Consider the following 17,154-nt stretch of genomic DNA (forward strand, 5'->3'; position numbering starts at 1 on the left):
TGGTGAAACAGGGGCTTAACTGAAGGCACTCACGAGATCAGCGATGTTGGCAACTTGTATGGCATCGTGGACGACCTCCGCGCGGGTGCTGCCGTTGCGCCGCTCGAACATGGCCCGGTCGATGACCAGCGCCGTCTCGATGTACTTCGTGGTCTCGCGCACGTCGCGCCGCCGCCGACGCAGCTCGCGCAGCCCGGCGTCCTTCCACCAGCGCCAGTCGCCGTCTTTCGATCGGGGGGATCTTTCACTGTGGAAAGAGAACGAGAACTATGAACACATAAAGAAGGAGATTCAAGCACGAAAGTGTCATGATTCGTTATAGTTTTCCTCCTCCTCAGTTTTTTCATCTGTATGATGTAATTTTATTTTCTACGTATTTTTATTAAATTAAATTTTTAATTCATAAAATAATTTATAATGTAATACTGATTCCTGCGCCTAACAGAATTCATAGTGTGATCTTTTGGTTTAAGTTGTATCTATCACATATAAAACCATTATGTGCATTAAGTATTGAGTACCTATTCACAAGAAACTCGATAAGTCATTACATTAATCAAATCTTTCTCGGACAACTGGAAGTACCCCATAGATTTTCGGTTTCGGCAAGTTGTGTGAAAACGTTTTTTTGAATTATTGTACCTATCTATCTTTTGATTGGCTAGACTTAGGAGTTTTTTTTACTGCTTTAAGGGATAGCAGACCTGTATTTGATATTAACTTCAGCTTGATACATCCATGCGTTCCTGAGAAAAAGGGTCGCGACAGACGGACAGACACACAGACTGAAAACAAAGTGATAAACACAGTAACCTAAACGGTTACTGTGTCTTTCCTTTTGAGGTACGGAATCCTGAAAAAGACAAAAAACGGTAACACGACTGACGTTTCAATTTACACTTTAATTCAAGCTGTCAAGAGTTATTTTCGTAGAAGTGGAGCACCATGCCGTTACGAAGCAACTAAGTGAAACACAGCGACTGCAGGGATGGGGAAATCGCCGGCAACTATTTACCAACAAAACGTCAGTGGAGTTATTAAAAAAGTTTCCACGAACGGCTACGAACTATGCCCGTACGCCGATAGTGTTGTTACGCGTGCCATTGTACGGCGATATTAATTTATTCAACAACACTCACTGACACGGGAAAACATTCCTGTAGCATTCTGATATTGTCTCGATACAAAGCTTCGTGAACAGATATTAGTGTACCTACTCAATATTTATTTAGTCAATTTGTCAAATATTATGTACACTTATGGTTCATAGCATAAAAGTGTTTACATTATTTTGACGTCTTGGTAACGTCCATTATATTTACGACCTTCATTGTACATTTTTTAGAGCATCTTTTACTATAGTTCACTATATTTTTGCGTTTCAAAGGAACACATGTATTTAACTACTGCTGCTTATGTTACTTAATTATCTTATACCTTAGCTTCAATGAAAAGATTTCATTCCTAGTGCATTATTATTATAACAATTACATTCAAATTTAAGAAATATTATTTCTCATAAAAAAATCCAAATATGACATTAACAATGTGGATCTCATTAACAAAATCAAATTTTGTTTCTCTGTTCCTAGCGATAAAAATTTTGGGATTTTATCCCGATATCGGGATAAAAGTAATCCTTGTGTTATTTCAGACTTCCATCTGTAGAGCCGTTTTAGAGTGAAGAAGTACCAAAAACTATCGCATTTATACCTAATATTAATAGGATGTCATTACTCGAGCCAACCGTTACAACCGTCTCATTTTCCGGACACTTTTCTGTAAAAATGGCCTAATATTCTGATACAGTTTTTTAGTTACCTGATACAGGAATTACAAATAATCGAAAACGACATCACGATCTACAGCCAATCCGCAAAAAACGCAGGAAAATGAGACGGTTCAAACGCTCGCATAAGAAAATATATTTTCAGATTTCAAGGATCCATTAGATTTTTATTGTTAGTAATAAAGCACTCATTTAAGTACATTAGTATGCTAAATATTAAAAGGGTAGGGGGGTACGCAATGACCCAAAACAGTAAATTGACCGGCTAATTGATGTTTACGTTTATTATCTTCCAGCTTTGGTTTTTGGTATGAAACCAGTAAAAATACGTAGCCACGAGTCAAACCGCTCCTCGGCCCCCCGATTTCAACTCCGTTTCGAATCCAATATTCTTAGTAAGCAATGTTCGCAATCCCTCTGATAATAAAGTCCCTGACGGACAGACAGATAAAGTTGATTAGGACCGCGCTGGCAACGCAGCCCTGATAAAGAGCTGCTGACTTAATCGTTTTATTCTTTTTGTTTGCAACAAACGGTTGGTTTCCAGTAAAAATTTTGGGTGGCGTTTTTTATGTTCCATGATGCACTGAATTTGTTTTAAAGGTTCCGTATCTCAAAAGGAAAAACGAAATTCTTAAAAGATCGCTTTGTACTACAAAGTTTGTAGTCCGTCTGTCTGTCAGTCTGTCCTTCTGTTCTTCTGCAAAGACCATTTTCCTCAGGAACGTGGAGCGTGGAGGTAAACTGCGACACGCACTTGACCGGTTTTGTTAATTTATTTATTGGGAACTTTACCGTTGTGAACGAAGGTAGGTACATAAATAACAACGACACAATGAATGTTCCATGACCTTTTCAGAATCTAACAAAAATATGAAAGTTGCATATGACGCTATTCTTGCTATTGTTATTAAAAATGTGGATAACTATTCAACTTACGGAAACCTCAGATTATAATTATACTACAAATACATAAGTTACGTAATACAGCACAGCAGCAACTTTAAGTAGTACAAAATTGACTAAATACAAATACGCATCACAGTGTCTTATACAATTTAGATTTTCTGCCCATAAGCAAAGAATACTAACTATAACTAAGTAAGCTACGTAAGCTGCCATAAGCTAGAGGACTCTAGCTGTACAAAATTGTGTAGGTTTAAGCATGATAGTTCTAACATTTTAATTCTACTAAGAGCTTAACACGTAATCGAGATTTTGTCCAGAAACTGGTCATAAATAACGAAGCAGGACTTCTATCAAATTAAAAAAGTTTTGAATCCTCGGCACTCGTAGCCTCGGCATTTCGGCCTAGTACGGTCGTTGCAACTGTCGAAACATGGAGATAAAAAAAAAACCGGCCAAGAGCGTATCGGACACGCCCGAAATAGGGGGGTAGCCATTACGAAAACATTAAGTAATATTTTTCTACGAGTTTCGTATTTTGTACGGAATATTCCAAGTTTAGGTATATTTTATACCTTAGGCAGCTATGTACTCTTAAACTACTAATAATTATCAAAAAAACTAACCCGTTACAGTTTTCCTTGTAAGTTTGATATACTTACTACCAAATTTTAAAATTTTCCCACCCACCGGTTTAGATCTCGATTTTAATGAAAATTTGCACTTTAAAGTTTAATATTTTGCAAACAAATCACTGAATCGAAAAATCGTTTTAGCAACCACCTCATGGTTTTAAAAGACCTATCCACCGATACCCCACACTACAAGGTTGGATGAGAAAAAAAAAACACCCCCGCTTAACGTCTATGCTACTCCAAAAATTTTTTTTTGTTTTTTTAATGTACCATTTTGTCGGCATAGTTTAAATATATGTTCGTATTTGCAGTTTGAAGCGAAGCGGTAGTTTTAAACATCATTTTGAGTTTGTCTATAAGTCAACATAGCTGGACAGATTATCAGCCTCAGCGAGCCTGATAATCTCATTGGCTAAACTAGTATGCCACCTTCTTGACTACCTAGTTATAACTCCGAGATCACGTAATGATAGTATTCGAATGCGCGATGCACATCGCAATCCAACTTGCAAGTGTTGCGATGCATCTGAAGCAGTTACCAACAATTTTGAAGTTTGATTCCCTAAATGACTTTGTAATAAGTATAACTTTTCATTGTGTAACCCTTTATAGAAATTGTTATCCATGCTTAGCTTACGCTTAATCGATTTTGCGAGTGAAAGATATTGATTGTTGGTTAAAGGTAGATTTAATAGTGACAGACAATAGCATTTTTAAAGCAGTTGGAAAAGCAAAAAGATAAGAATAAGAATGGTTTATTAGCTGATAAAATAGATAGGTACACATACAGAAACACTGAATAATATACACACACATGCATGCCTATTCCTACCAGCCAAAATGGCCGCCACTCAGCATGTGTCGCGAAAAGATCTGAAGATGATTTGGCGACGCTGATTTTCAGTGACGCCAGTTAGTTAAATTATTTTATGTACAAACAAAGCGGTCTAAGTTCCTAATAGGAACTTTAACTGTGCGACGGCACGGTTGGTGTATTTTGCTTACTTTAATAGCATTATTTCGTACGGCCTTATTTTATGGGGATCTGCTGCAAACATTGAGTCAATTTTAAAATCACAAAAGAGAGCAATTAGAGCAATGTATAATTTGAAGACGCGTGAATCTTTAAGATCTTTTTTTAAGGAAACAGGTATCCTAACCCTGCCGTCGCTTTATGTTTTTGAAATAATCATGTTACGAAGAACATAATGTGATTTTCCCACTAACGTCGATAAGCCAAAGGCTACTAAAAACACAGGGAAGCTTAAAGCTCCATCTTACAGACTAGCTAAAACCAAAAAGTCGTTTCTGGGAAATTGCATACGTTTTTATAATAAAATTCCAAAAAATATTACAAATGAAACGGATACAAAATTCAGATCTATTATCAAGAAGACATTCATATCTAAGGCGTATTATAAAGTTTTTAATGATTATATCATGGACAGGGATATTTGGAAATAATTCAGGTCCTCATTAGTGATTCCTTCAAATAGCCAACCTACTGTGTTAAAAATAAAGTTGTGTTAAATACTTGTGATGTATAGATATCATTTAATAATATTGTAAGTCTGTTTAAAAAATATCTCGTTGAGTTTCTTGCCAGATTCTTTTCAACAGAGGTTTTTCCAAACCGGTGGTAGTTTTTTGTTTTACATTCATACGTGCTTGTTATAGCCTAAATTGAATAAAGATATTTTGAGTTTGACTTTGTACTTATTTGGTTTCAAGACTCTAGGCCCGTGGGGTCTTAGCATTTTGATGCTGCTTAAGGAAAACGCATCAAGACCAGTCAACGTTACAAGGGATCGAAAAGCTGGCAGTTTCTTCGGACAAAGATTATCTATTCCAAGGGCGAATACAGCCAGCTTCTTCGAAACCATGCCTAAGGGGATCCTTTTAATTAAGTTTTATTTTAAGTATATTTTTGTGAAATTGATGCTAAGGATATTTTTTCAATTCAATTCAATTCATTTATTGCTAGAAAACAATGTAAGTACAAAAAAAAGTGTAAGTGTAAGTTTAAAAGTAGTTATAATTTTCCTACACTCGTTTTAGCAGATCAATATCACTGCTACGTTAAACATTTTTCACGTTGTAAATACACCAATCTACATAGATCCTAATAATGCCGCTACTTTATCAGCGAATTCTGAATTCGTAAATAAAATTTTCGATTCGAATGCCGCATTTCCCTGCGCCGCGCTTCGTAAGTGTTCAAACGGCACTTGCGAAAGGAAAAACCACAAAACCTCGTCGTGTTTACTTACGACGGTCCTCCCAGCGCTCAATGCCACGGTACATTTGTTTAGACAATCTTGTTCGGAAAAAGCAAACCCTCGGATAATTTATTCGGCAAATTTAATCCCTTTTGGGACTATTTTTGCCCGGACCGAGTGTTTCCGAGCACCGGCGAGGAGCTACGGAGTTTTGCGAAGCCGATGCGTGATTCGGGTAGATTTGTCAGAGCAGTGACGGTTGTGACTTGAAACACTGCGCGGATCCGCCTCTAATGTTATTTAGGCTGTAATTATTGGGTCGGGGTGGCTGCCGAGTCGCGGGGCTCTCCTCATGCCAGCCGGAGTTCTAAAGGGATGATTAAAGTGCTATCTTTAATTAATTATATTATTACGATCAGTGTTTAATGACTGGCCAGTATGAAGTATTTTTTCTTCTCCAAGTTGTCGTTATAGTACGAGTGTTCAAATGTCAAATTAGCGCGCTTTCCTCCCCATCCTTAGAATCGCATTTCGAGTAAACTTGAATCAGATACAAAAAGACATCCAGCAATTTAGCACTTTGATTCTTTTCTGTAATTCATTTGACACTTCGGCTTCATCAGACATAACCTATTAATAAAAAGTAATGAAAATTAATGTTTATTTTATTAGTATTTGTTTGTTTTTTAAAGTAGGTAATATTTATTGCAAATTTGTCGGAAACAGGAGAATCTACCACTACACTTATATCCCTTTATACTCTTCAAACCTAAACGTGATGTCCATCAATTTTATCATTGACTTATCCTCTTTCTTACTCGTTCTATCATCGTTGTCTTCTACATTATTGAGATCAAGTGTACCCCATGCTTTGTGAACCGAATATCACTCTGTGTACAAAAGCGTGGGTGAAAGGGCACGAAGCTTGACATTCCGAACAAAATTAAGGCTAAATTTAGACTGTTTGCTTATTATGTAATTTCTGCAAATTTAATGTTGATTGGCAGTACAGTTGAAAGGTCATAGGAGTCGAAGGCAAACGGAGATGTGATTATGATTATGTTATTACCAACTCATTTACCTATATCAATTGGTGTAAAGAGTCCCATGATATTTATTTATTTATTTATATATGTATACTAGTTGATGCCCGCACTTTTGTCTGCGACCCCCGGAATAAGTTCACTTTCCTCAATACAAAGAATCCTTTTTTTTTTTCTTTTTTAACTTTTATATTGTGTAGGAAGCTTACTACCTTAGTCAAAGCACCTCATATACATTTTGAAAACTAAAATCAAGTAAAGTATAGCCAGGATCTCAAACAAAGTTCACCTCTTTACGTATTATTAAAAATTATACGGGTATATGAAAAATGTTTTGTTCTAACGGAACCACTAACGGAAATATCAATTTTGCGTTGAGACGTGTCTTTTATTGCTTAGGCAGTGGTTTTGTTTTCTCACGATCTGCATAGTCATAGCAGGAAAATTATTTCTGCTTTACTGGCAGTTCAATTGTTCTATCAAATTTCGTAGATCGTTTAGGGAATAAAAGTGATCGAGCGGAAACATTTGATTGATACGAAATGCGAAGAGAAAGCGATAAATACTCATTATTTTGTGACAGAACCTTGGGTGCGTGCGTCCCAACTCGCACTTGGCTGCCAAGTGCGAAAAGAGCAAAGTTCAAGGCTGCAAGGCCAAACAACGCTATGATCGACCTGGCCATTATCATTTTTTCTAATTAACCCCCATTAACGGTCGCTCTCATTACGTTCCGAAATCAAATCATTAGCTAAGAACGACAGTTTCGACGTCAAATTCCCCATTATAAAGTCTCCGGGGGCCATCAAAGTGAAATGGGACGGATAGGGCGCTTTCTTATCTGCTCTGTGACGCGATCGGTTCGTGGATTGGTTAAAAAGGAGCAATTTTAAATGCCGTTGAACTTTCGAACGTCGCAGGTTGCAAGGAGTTGAGGGTTACAACCTTGGAAAACGAGAGTTTAGAATAGTTGACTGTGGCGAACGTGCTCGTCGTTATGTGGCGTCCGATTTAAGATTTACTGAGTATTCTTAAAATTTAACTTTTCGAGATTTTTTGAATTAATCTCCGATTTTTAATTCAGACTTTTGTATCATTGATAACTTATACCCACTAGTATTCAGTAGGCAACTTTCGGCATGTTTAAGACGCCACGCGATACCTCTATACAACTTCTTAAGGCCCACATTTCCCTCAAGACACATCATACGCAGCATCCCTCGCTTTAAACACCGCAAAGCTGTCGCTCGAATAAAACGAATCCTTCGGAATATTGAGGCCCCCCTTAAGGCCTTTTCATCAGTTGGCGCCGACAAATTGGGTGCGACCGAATGATTTATGGGGTATAAGTGTCGGATCCGGCCCGGACGGCTATTCTACCATAATGACCTGCCACTTGTATCGTAAATGCCGAATTTCTTTTTCTTGACGTCCCTGTTTGATAGGTGATATGATTTGTTGTAATGATTTGTGGGTGCATGTTATGTTACAAAGGGAAGAAACTTTTGGCTAGAATTGAGATCGTGCAAGGTTGCCCTTCTCTATTGGATGTGATGCAAGTGCTACAGAAGCCGGCTGAAACCAATTACTTTTACATAAAATATAAGTAAAAAAACGTGTCAAAGTAAGGACCATCCTCCAGCTACCGCCAAATCACCAACCAGCCAAAACTAATATTAAATGATATTGTAACGGATAACTCACGTCTTAAATCGAGTTTAGCTGCGTGTTACGGCAGCCGCCGAGTCGCTTGCTCCTGTGAGGAAAGGCTACAAAATAGCCCGAAAAATGTCGAGATAAACTTGATTTTAGAAGTGAGTTAACCGTTACAATATCATTTAATATGAGTGAGTCTCACGGTAGTTTCATGTTCAAAACACTACTACTACTACTATTTGAGTAGCACTCTACTCAAATGCAGTCTTGCGCTTGCACTGTTAGCAAATGCTTAGTATGCTCCTTTTGTCACACAATATTGTTTTACTGTAAAGTTCTAAGTTTTTAATTGCTTTTTGAACGCAATAAATCATTTATTTATTTCTTTCTAAAATGTTGGAGCGAGCCGAAAGGTTTCCAGCTAGCACCGAAATGTCGCTCTTGTAACTAGGCTACTGTACAGCGTTTGCTGACGCTGAACCATTGGCTATTTGTTTTGTCTTTAGTATTGTGCTAGTGGTAACAAACATTTATTTTTGTCTTTTGTTTTCACAATATTGTTTATTGCTATGAGTATACTGTTGGCTACGCAGTCTGCAAGTTTCTTTCGACGTATGGTGCACACAATTTATACACGAGAATCTCCATGCGCGTAGAGTTGCTAAGAAGATTCTTTTCTATTCTAAATAACCTATGTCAATGCTCACTTTATTCAAGACTAGAAAGTTTAGAAACTAAATACGCTACCAAGTTACAACAAGTTACAACGTACACGGTATCTCAGAATAAAACTGCGACTTTTTCCCTCAAACTTGGCACTGCATTATTCAAAAGTTGGCGGGACAAGTCCGTGATTTAATATCGTAACTAGTCGTGCTCTTGCCCAGTTATTTTTCCTTTTTTCTCAAACTATTTTGATATAGTGTTTGTTTGTTCAAGTAGAATATCTTAAGAGATACAAAGTTTCAAATAGTTAAATTGTTTAACTTTAAAGTTTAGGAGATTCATTGAGATTGTGCGCTCAGGCATGTTTTTATAATGGCATTTTAAATTGCGTTCGACGTGGTGAACACGATGGACAAAGTAGGTACTGTGATTTTTTCAAAAGATTAACTATCATTACTTAATTTAATTAAATAGTAGGTATTTAAAGTACTGGCTTGAAAAAAAAAGCCTCAAACTTAAATATGACAGCGACGATTTAAAATTATGCAAGAATTTGTGTAAAATGAAGCGGTTGATGATTCAGGGCATAGTTGAAGGCAAGAGACCATCTGGCCGATCACCAACCCGACGGACAGACACCATTAAATCTGTCACCAAGGTCCCTGTAGTGTACTAGAATGTGATCGCTAAGCGGCCAATAGACCGATGGAGAAGAATCGCGAAGGATTGCTCTGTCAAGTGTCCGATTAAGAAGAAGAGCCAAGTCCCTACTTAATAAAAGTTACAAGTGTTATAATAATCCTACTAATATTATAAATGTGAAAGTTTGTGAAGATGTTTGGAGGTTTGTATGTTTAGATGTTTGTTACTGAATCACGCAATAACGGCTGAACGGATTTACATGAAACTTGGCGTACAGATAAACAAAGATCTGCATTGAGACATGGAATACTTGACCGTGTTTGGGATAATATTCAAGAATAGAGGGCGCTGTCCATGAATGGCACTCAAGATGACCTGTTAACTTCGTTTGCAATCAATAGATGGCGTTGTGCAAGCGAACGTTGTCCTTTCAAATTGTTACCGTAACCTTTTCAGGCCAAACCTCGGCCAAACTCTAACAGCCTTATTCATAAAAAGTTAGAGATTCCTTGAAGGCTCCTTGAAGGCCCGATGCTAAAAAACATGATTCATAAACGTCTGTTAGCGCTAATCAGTCGATCAAGGCTCTGCTAAAGTTAGAGGACCGTAGACCCTCCTTTATCTCCCTGCTAAGTCACAAAATGGCCGCCACAAATTTGAACAGCTGACTTTGACAAGAGCAAAAAACCATACCGAAGATATTTTTAGTGAAGGGAGGGTTACGCAAAGATTAAAAAAAATCAGGAAAAATTATTTTCAAGAATTTGTATTTAAAAATGCTTTAAATTAGGTATTTATTACTGCTATTTTACTACTTTACTAACAATAAATATGAAAAAAAATTAGGATGATAATAACGGCTTTTTGCACTTAGGTTCAACATAAACATGCGGATCGGAAATGGCGGGAAAACAAACATCTCGCTTTTTTTATAAAGTTGATCTTGTGGTTGTATCGTCAAATTTTATCTTTTCGGGACAATGCAAGCTAGGTAACGTAAATGAATTGCTTTTCTTACTTTATCCTCCACTGTCCAATTATCACTCCTTTTTTTGGTGGCATTCATTTTTAAAATCGCAAGAAACTAAACTAAGCTCGTGTGTCTTCGTAAAAATTTGCGTTTTCCTGCTAATTTGCGGTCACTGCTGTCAATTTTTTTTTAAATTCTCGATGAGGCCATTTTTGTCTTTGATTTGTCAAGATGGCCAACATCACGCGTCGAATCCGTCTATCAGCAGCTTAACAACTAGCAGACTGCTAGCAAGCGTTTATGAATCATACTTCTTGACAACCGTCTAACAAGCTTAATCAGTCTGCTAAGTAACAGACTGATCAAACCTCAATTAAGTAAGGTTTTTTTATGAATAAGGCTGTAAGACATATATTAATTGCGTTGCCATAACAAGAATCGTGTAAGTAAACTGTTGTCGTTGTATGTTTCAAAAATTGCTCGGCCATAGGTAATATACACAGTAATATACAGTTCAGTTAAGACGGCATTAAGCTAATTCTAATGCGGGCGAAGCCGCGGGTTAAGGCTTGTTCTACATAATTATTAAGTTTCTCATACAATAAAGTGACAATTATATAGAATTGTAGCACTTGTAGCTTTTATATAATAGTGGCCAGATCACGAGTGAGCAAAGTGATTGTTTATACCTAGTTCTTTGATATGGACCTCCGCAAAGTAACTCCTTATCAATTAATTACTTACATGATAGCTAAATGGTCGTTAGCCAAGGGCGTCTCGACGAACGACACGTGCTTCGTCCGTCGACTCTTGGGCCGGTACTCGAGCTTGTTGGCGCACCCCTTGTTGGCCTTGGTTCGCGCCTCGAAAATCACATGTGGGTGTTTCTGCTGAAACAAATCGAAACACAATGTTAATGGGTGTTGGACGCTGTAACGAGATAAAGACCTACCTACACTCTTTTACAAGATCCTGTCTAACTATCAGCTGACATTTTTTTATTTGACATTTCATGGGTCCTTGGTGTGAGACCCTGATGACCTGTAATAGAATTGCTCCACAGTTTGTCCAGGTTTTCTCACCATAATAGCTCGTGGTATAAAGTCCGCAAGCTCGGGATTGAACCGACTAGTTAAGAGGCCTAGGTCACTACGGATCCTGTCTAACTATCAGGGCTGACATTTTTTTTATTTGACATTTCATGGGTCTTTGGTGTGAGACCCTGATGACCTGTAATAGAATTGCTTCACAGTTTGTCCAGGTTTTCTCACCATAAAGCTCGTGGTATAAAGTCCGCAAGCTCGGGATTGAACCGACTTTTCTCTAGTTAAGAGGCCATAGGTCACTACGGAGCTGTTTTGAAGCATAGTGCTAGCGGTACACCCCGAAATTCAGCAAAAAGCTGTAAATATTTTCAAAATTGCTTTCTTGGAGTTGGATATGAGGCTATTTCATATTTTATCATTTTAGGTATATTTTACAAATAATGATTCAACCGTATCATATCTGGAGGAGCCCAAATTTGGTATGTTTTGAAAATGATTTTATTTTAATTTAAAACAAGTGACTGAAATATAATGATGTTCTTTCACTAGATACCACACACGATAGGTTTCAGAATAAAAAAATATATTTTTCCCTTCCAAAAAAAAGATGTCTTCATAACTCCTCTCCTTTTTTTTTCGTGCTACGGGTCAAATTGATTCGTATGGCCTAAAGATCAATCGTTCTGATTAATGCTTTTAACACCATGTGCTTGCAGCTTTTTTTGGCGTACCGCTAGCACTAGACTACACTTCTCTTACACACTTATAAAATTAGCGAGGTTAATAAATAAATAACTAAGTAAATGAAAAGTATCTGTGAAACGATTTCATAAATACACCGTGTTCAAGTTCGATGTAATAGTTTTAGTTAATAACACCATTAATTAGTGTAACTAAATTGGTTTCTATAATTGCACATAACTACGAAATTTATATTGAGCAGTCAGTATAATTTAATTTTCATTGAAACTGTTAGGAAAACAAAAACCGATCGATTAAAAAAGGTTTTTTTTTTTGTTAGCGGCCAGTGTTTTGATTGTATAGCGCGGAGGTTGATACAAAACGAGTTTATCTCACCAATGTTACAAATGCTAAAGTTTGTGAGTCTGTTTGTTTGTTTGTTACTTCATCATGTCTAAACCGCTGAACCGATTTAGATGAAATTCGGTATACAGATAGTTTGAGTCCCGGGAAAGGACATACGATAATTTTTATTGCATAGTTCCCGCGGGATAGCGATAATCGAATTCTATGCGGAGAGAGTCGCGGGTAAAGCCTAGGTTGTAAATAAAATTTCTGAGTTAAAGACTTTTTACATTTACTATCTGCCTGTTATGTTTACGAAATTGTACGTCGTGTTGTTGTTTAAAAAGCTAAGACGTAGTAAATTAACGATTGGTTGAAAGCTTTTTAATTAGCAGAAAGTTTAATTATTCACAAATTTCAAGCAAACATGAAAGTAAACCGTTACAACATTGCAACTTAAATCTTTGTTAAATTAAAACATCCATTAGCAAACGTCACTGCGGAGCCAAAACTGCAAAACTTTTCGATCATCACTTTTAAAAACTCAACTGTTTAAACTGTTCTGGCAGCGAATAATTTGTACTTTGTTACATTACCTACAAATATTCTTAACTAGCTGTTGCCTGCGGCTTCGCCCCCGTTGTAATTTTTCTAAAATAACAACAAAAAAGAATTAGTGAAATCGCGCGGTCCAGCCGTTCCCGAGTTTTGCGCTTAGCTACACATTTTACGATTCATTTTTATTTATATAGACTAGCTTCGCCCGCGTGGAATTCGGTTATCGCGCGCTGTTCCCTCGGGAACTGTGCATTTTCCCGGGATAAAAAGTAGCCTGTGTCACTCTCTGGCCCATAAACTATCTCTATGCCAAAAATCACGCCAATCCGTCGCTCCGTTTCGACGTGAAAGACGGACAAACATACACACAAACACACACATTTTCGCATTATTAATAGTATGGATGGATTTTTGTTTACCCGGCTTCGAATGCGTAAATAATTTGATACAGCAGTTGAATTGAAATTCCGGGATTTTACAAACATCGTGGTTTTGACGTTGCATTATTATTATTTTATGGCCTAGTGGTTATAGAACCTGACTACGAGCTTGAGGTTTCGATTCCCGTGTCGGGCAGATATTTGTATGAAAAATACGAATGTTTGTTCTCGGGTCTTGGGTGTTTATATGTATTTAAGTATGTATCTATCTATATAATTATATTTATCCGTTGCTTAGTACCCATAACACAAGCTTTGCTAAGCTTACTTTGGGACTAGGTCAATTGGTGTGAATTGTCCGTGATATTTATTTATTTATTATAAACAACAGTGCCTCGTCTTTCTATACCCAGCGGATGATGTTCCGAGATTTTATATCGATTCTGTGGGAATATGGAGATAAAAAGTAGTGTATGTATTATTCCAGATGTCCAGCTATCTACCATACCAAATATTATCCAAACACGTCGTCCCGTTTTAGCGTGAAGGAGTAACAAACAAAAATACACACACAAACTCTCGTATTTATAATATTAGTAGGACCGGTGACCACAAAGCCGTAAAGTGACTTAACAAAAACACAAAAAAAACATGGCTGACAATAATGTAAGAGGGTTTCTGTGTCAGCAGGGCTACTACGAAACTCGAAACTCGAAGTTCGTGTCGTACCGTCCCTCTCGCTCTCGTATTAAATAGTACAAGTGTCAGAGGGACCGCACGACACGAACTTCGAGTTTCGAGTTACGTAGTAGCCCTGCAGGGTAGTGAGCTTCATTTGACAACTTTGACATTTGACAACTTTGACATTTGTGTCACGTTTGCGATTGGTTGAATAACTGAATGAGCCAATCGCAAGCGAGACTGTAACGTCAACCGGAGCTTGCCATACTAACGCCATCTAGCAATATTTTGCCAGTTAAGCACCCTCATTGAATTTTAATACTGTTATGCGACTTGATTACAAAGTAGACCTTCTGACCCGTGAAAGAAAATTCGAAGTTGACCACTAATTGGTCCGAAACCTCGATAAGCTTGAGATCGAGTTCATAAGAACACGAGACGAGTCGAGGGGTTTTGCTTGGCGGCGGAATAATCGCTCAATATGAGCTTGGGATAATGAGATGCTAAGTGGAGACTCGCGAAATCTCTTCATTAACTCGCTTTAATCAACTGTCGGTGAGTTTAAATAATAATATAATCTAAGGTAATAGGACCAACGAAGAGTTTGCTTTGTATTCTTTGATTGGGTCTTGTTATTTACCAAGTAAAGGCTTTACCATTGATAAATTTTATACGACCGATAAATGAGTTGCCGTTGCTTTTTTATTTGGAGAAAGTAAAGAGAGACGGCATCGCAGATATCTATCACATAAAATTTATCAAAGAATGGTGATACAGGCCTTCAGTCTTCTACGAACTTTGGGTTGTAAACTAATTTAATACTCATCATCATCCCAGCCTATATGCGTCCCACCGCTGGGCACAGGCCTCCTCTCAGATCAAGAGGGCTTGGGCCATAGTTCCCACGCTGGCCCAGTGCGGATTGGGAACTTCGCACGCACCATTGAATCGCTTCGCAGGTTTGTGCAGGTTTCCTCACGATGTTTTCCTTCACCGCAAAGCTCGAGGTAAATTTCAAATGTAATTCCGCACATGAATTTCGAAAAACCCAGAGGTGCGAGCTGAGGTTCGAACCCATGACCCTCTGCTTGAGAGGCGATAGGTCAAACCACTAGGCCACCACGGCTTAATTTTTTTAATACTATAAATAAAAAATCGGTCAAGCCAATGCGTGTCGGGCCACATACAGTACTAACATGCGGCAAGTCACAAGATTAGTCACAGAAAGGTCTTGGACTGTAGTTCCCACGCCGGCCCAGTGTGCATTGGAAACTTTTGGAAACATGCAGGTTTGTGCAGGTTTTGTCACGATGTTTTTCTTCATCGTAAAGTTTCGTTCATGAATGTCGAAAAACAAAGAAAAAAAAGGATCCTATGCTATACAGGCCATAGGTCAAATGACTAGGCCATCGCGGTTTTATGCGGCAAGTCTTCAATAATTTTTTTGTTTTAACTTCCCCGCAACTTCATTTGTGCCCCAAGTGAATCTTGCATTTTCACAGAGTAAAAGTAACTCTAATGTTAGTTGAAGTAAGTACCGTATTAGATTAGGGATCCCTTTGTTTCCCATACATTTTTTGTTCCGAATTTCGATGGTCAGAAATTGATATCCATATAATTTATAAAAAAACATCACTAATAATTGTTGTTCAGTATAGCTTATTAGGTATAATATAATGGCATATAATATTAAATTCTATAAAAAAAAGTCATAATTTTTAACTATAACGTTCAAAGATCTAACGATGATTATTTAGAAATACATAAGCCTAATTTCATGTATAATGGTTGTTACCATATCTAATGCCTAAAGGTACTAGGTCTAAGAAAAAATCAAACTTTATAGGATCACATTTAAAGGGCAATTCATTAAATAGAATAGGTATATAAAAATCGGTTCACCTAGAAAAAAGTTCTGAAATATTGTAATTATAGCATCTGAGAACCTCCTCCTTTGATTTGGTTCGGTTGGTCAAAAAGGTTGGTTAAATCATTAATCAGTAATCTACGCGCAGAAGACACAAAACGTGTCACATTGAGAGTCTTTCGTATTTCATAGTTATTTTTCCTTTAAACTCAAAAGGGGTCTAAACACAAATAGCCAATATGTTGAATTGGATACATTGATGGACTGCGCGGGACATGCTTTGGGTTTAATGACGCAATAAAATACGATGGCAAAAATACGTGAGCTGGAAGCAAACAAGATTGTACAGGCGCGCTATTACTGGAGATGTCTTGTTCGATTTTCAGGTATTATACAGTAAAGCAAAGAACCAATATCTTTGGCTAAATTTAAAGAATTAGGTAAAAAGCATTTGCTGGAGCTGCAGAAACTAAATTAAGAAATTGTATGCGAACACTGTATGGACACCAATACCAGAACCCGGACTTATATCACCTTCAGACGTCAAAATCGAGTACTTTATATTCTATCTCCCATTAGAAAAAATAAAGTATACTTTATACAACTATCATGGAACCTCTACAATACTAATACATATACATACATACGTTCATACATACGTTCATACATACATAAATAAATATAAATGTATATTGAACACAACGCAAACCACTACTTACATCAAAATTACCCCTCGTGTAGGGGCCAAACTGAAAATCAGCGCTGGACACGTCATGTGGTCAGCATTATGCTGAGTTTGGTACCCAGTGCCAACATGAGTATAATATTTGTAAACATTATCAATAAAAAATAAATACAAATGTCTATATGTATAAAAGTGTAACTTATCAATGTATTAATGTTAGGCATTAAAGTTTAATTTCTTTTTTTTTCATTTCATTTCATTAAAGAAATGCACTTTTAGCTTTAAGTTAATTCAGTTTAGGTTAACTTTGACGCTGATTAGAACGGATCGTTTAAATAAAATGGCTGAATCAATGAAAAAAATTGTATTGTACTGTATTGTGATA

General features: G+C 37.2%; 1 protein-coding gene across 1 annotated transcript in view; it reads right to left on the reverse strand.

Moving 5' to 3' along the window:
- Window positions 1-17,154, reverse strand: part of LOC141427742 (disintegrin and metalloproteinase domain-containing protein 22-like) — a 163,720-nt gene that overhangs the window by 48,175 nt on the left and 98,391 nt on the right. The window contains exons 5-6 of the mRNA XM_074087334.1: window positions 11,271-11,413; window positions 34-247 (exon numbers count right to left, since the gene is read on the reverse strand). Coding sequence (XP_073943435.1) covers window positions 34-247; window positions 11,271-11,413 — 357 coding nt within the window. The remainder of the gene's footprint in view (window positions 1-33; window positions 248-11,270; window positions 11,414-17,154) is intronic.

The sequence above is a fragment of the Choristoneura fumiferana genome, chromosome 5 (genome assembly GCF_025370935.1).
Source record: "Choristoneura fumiferana chromosome 5, NRCan_CFum_1, whole genome shotgun sequence".
NCBI lineage: Eukaryota > Metazoa > Arthropoda > Insecta > Lepidoptera > Tortricidae > Choristoneura > Choristoneura fumiferana.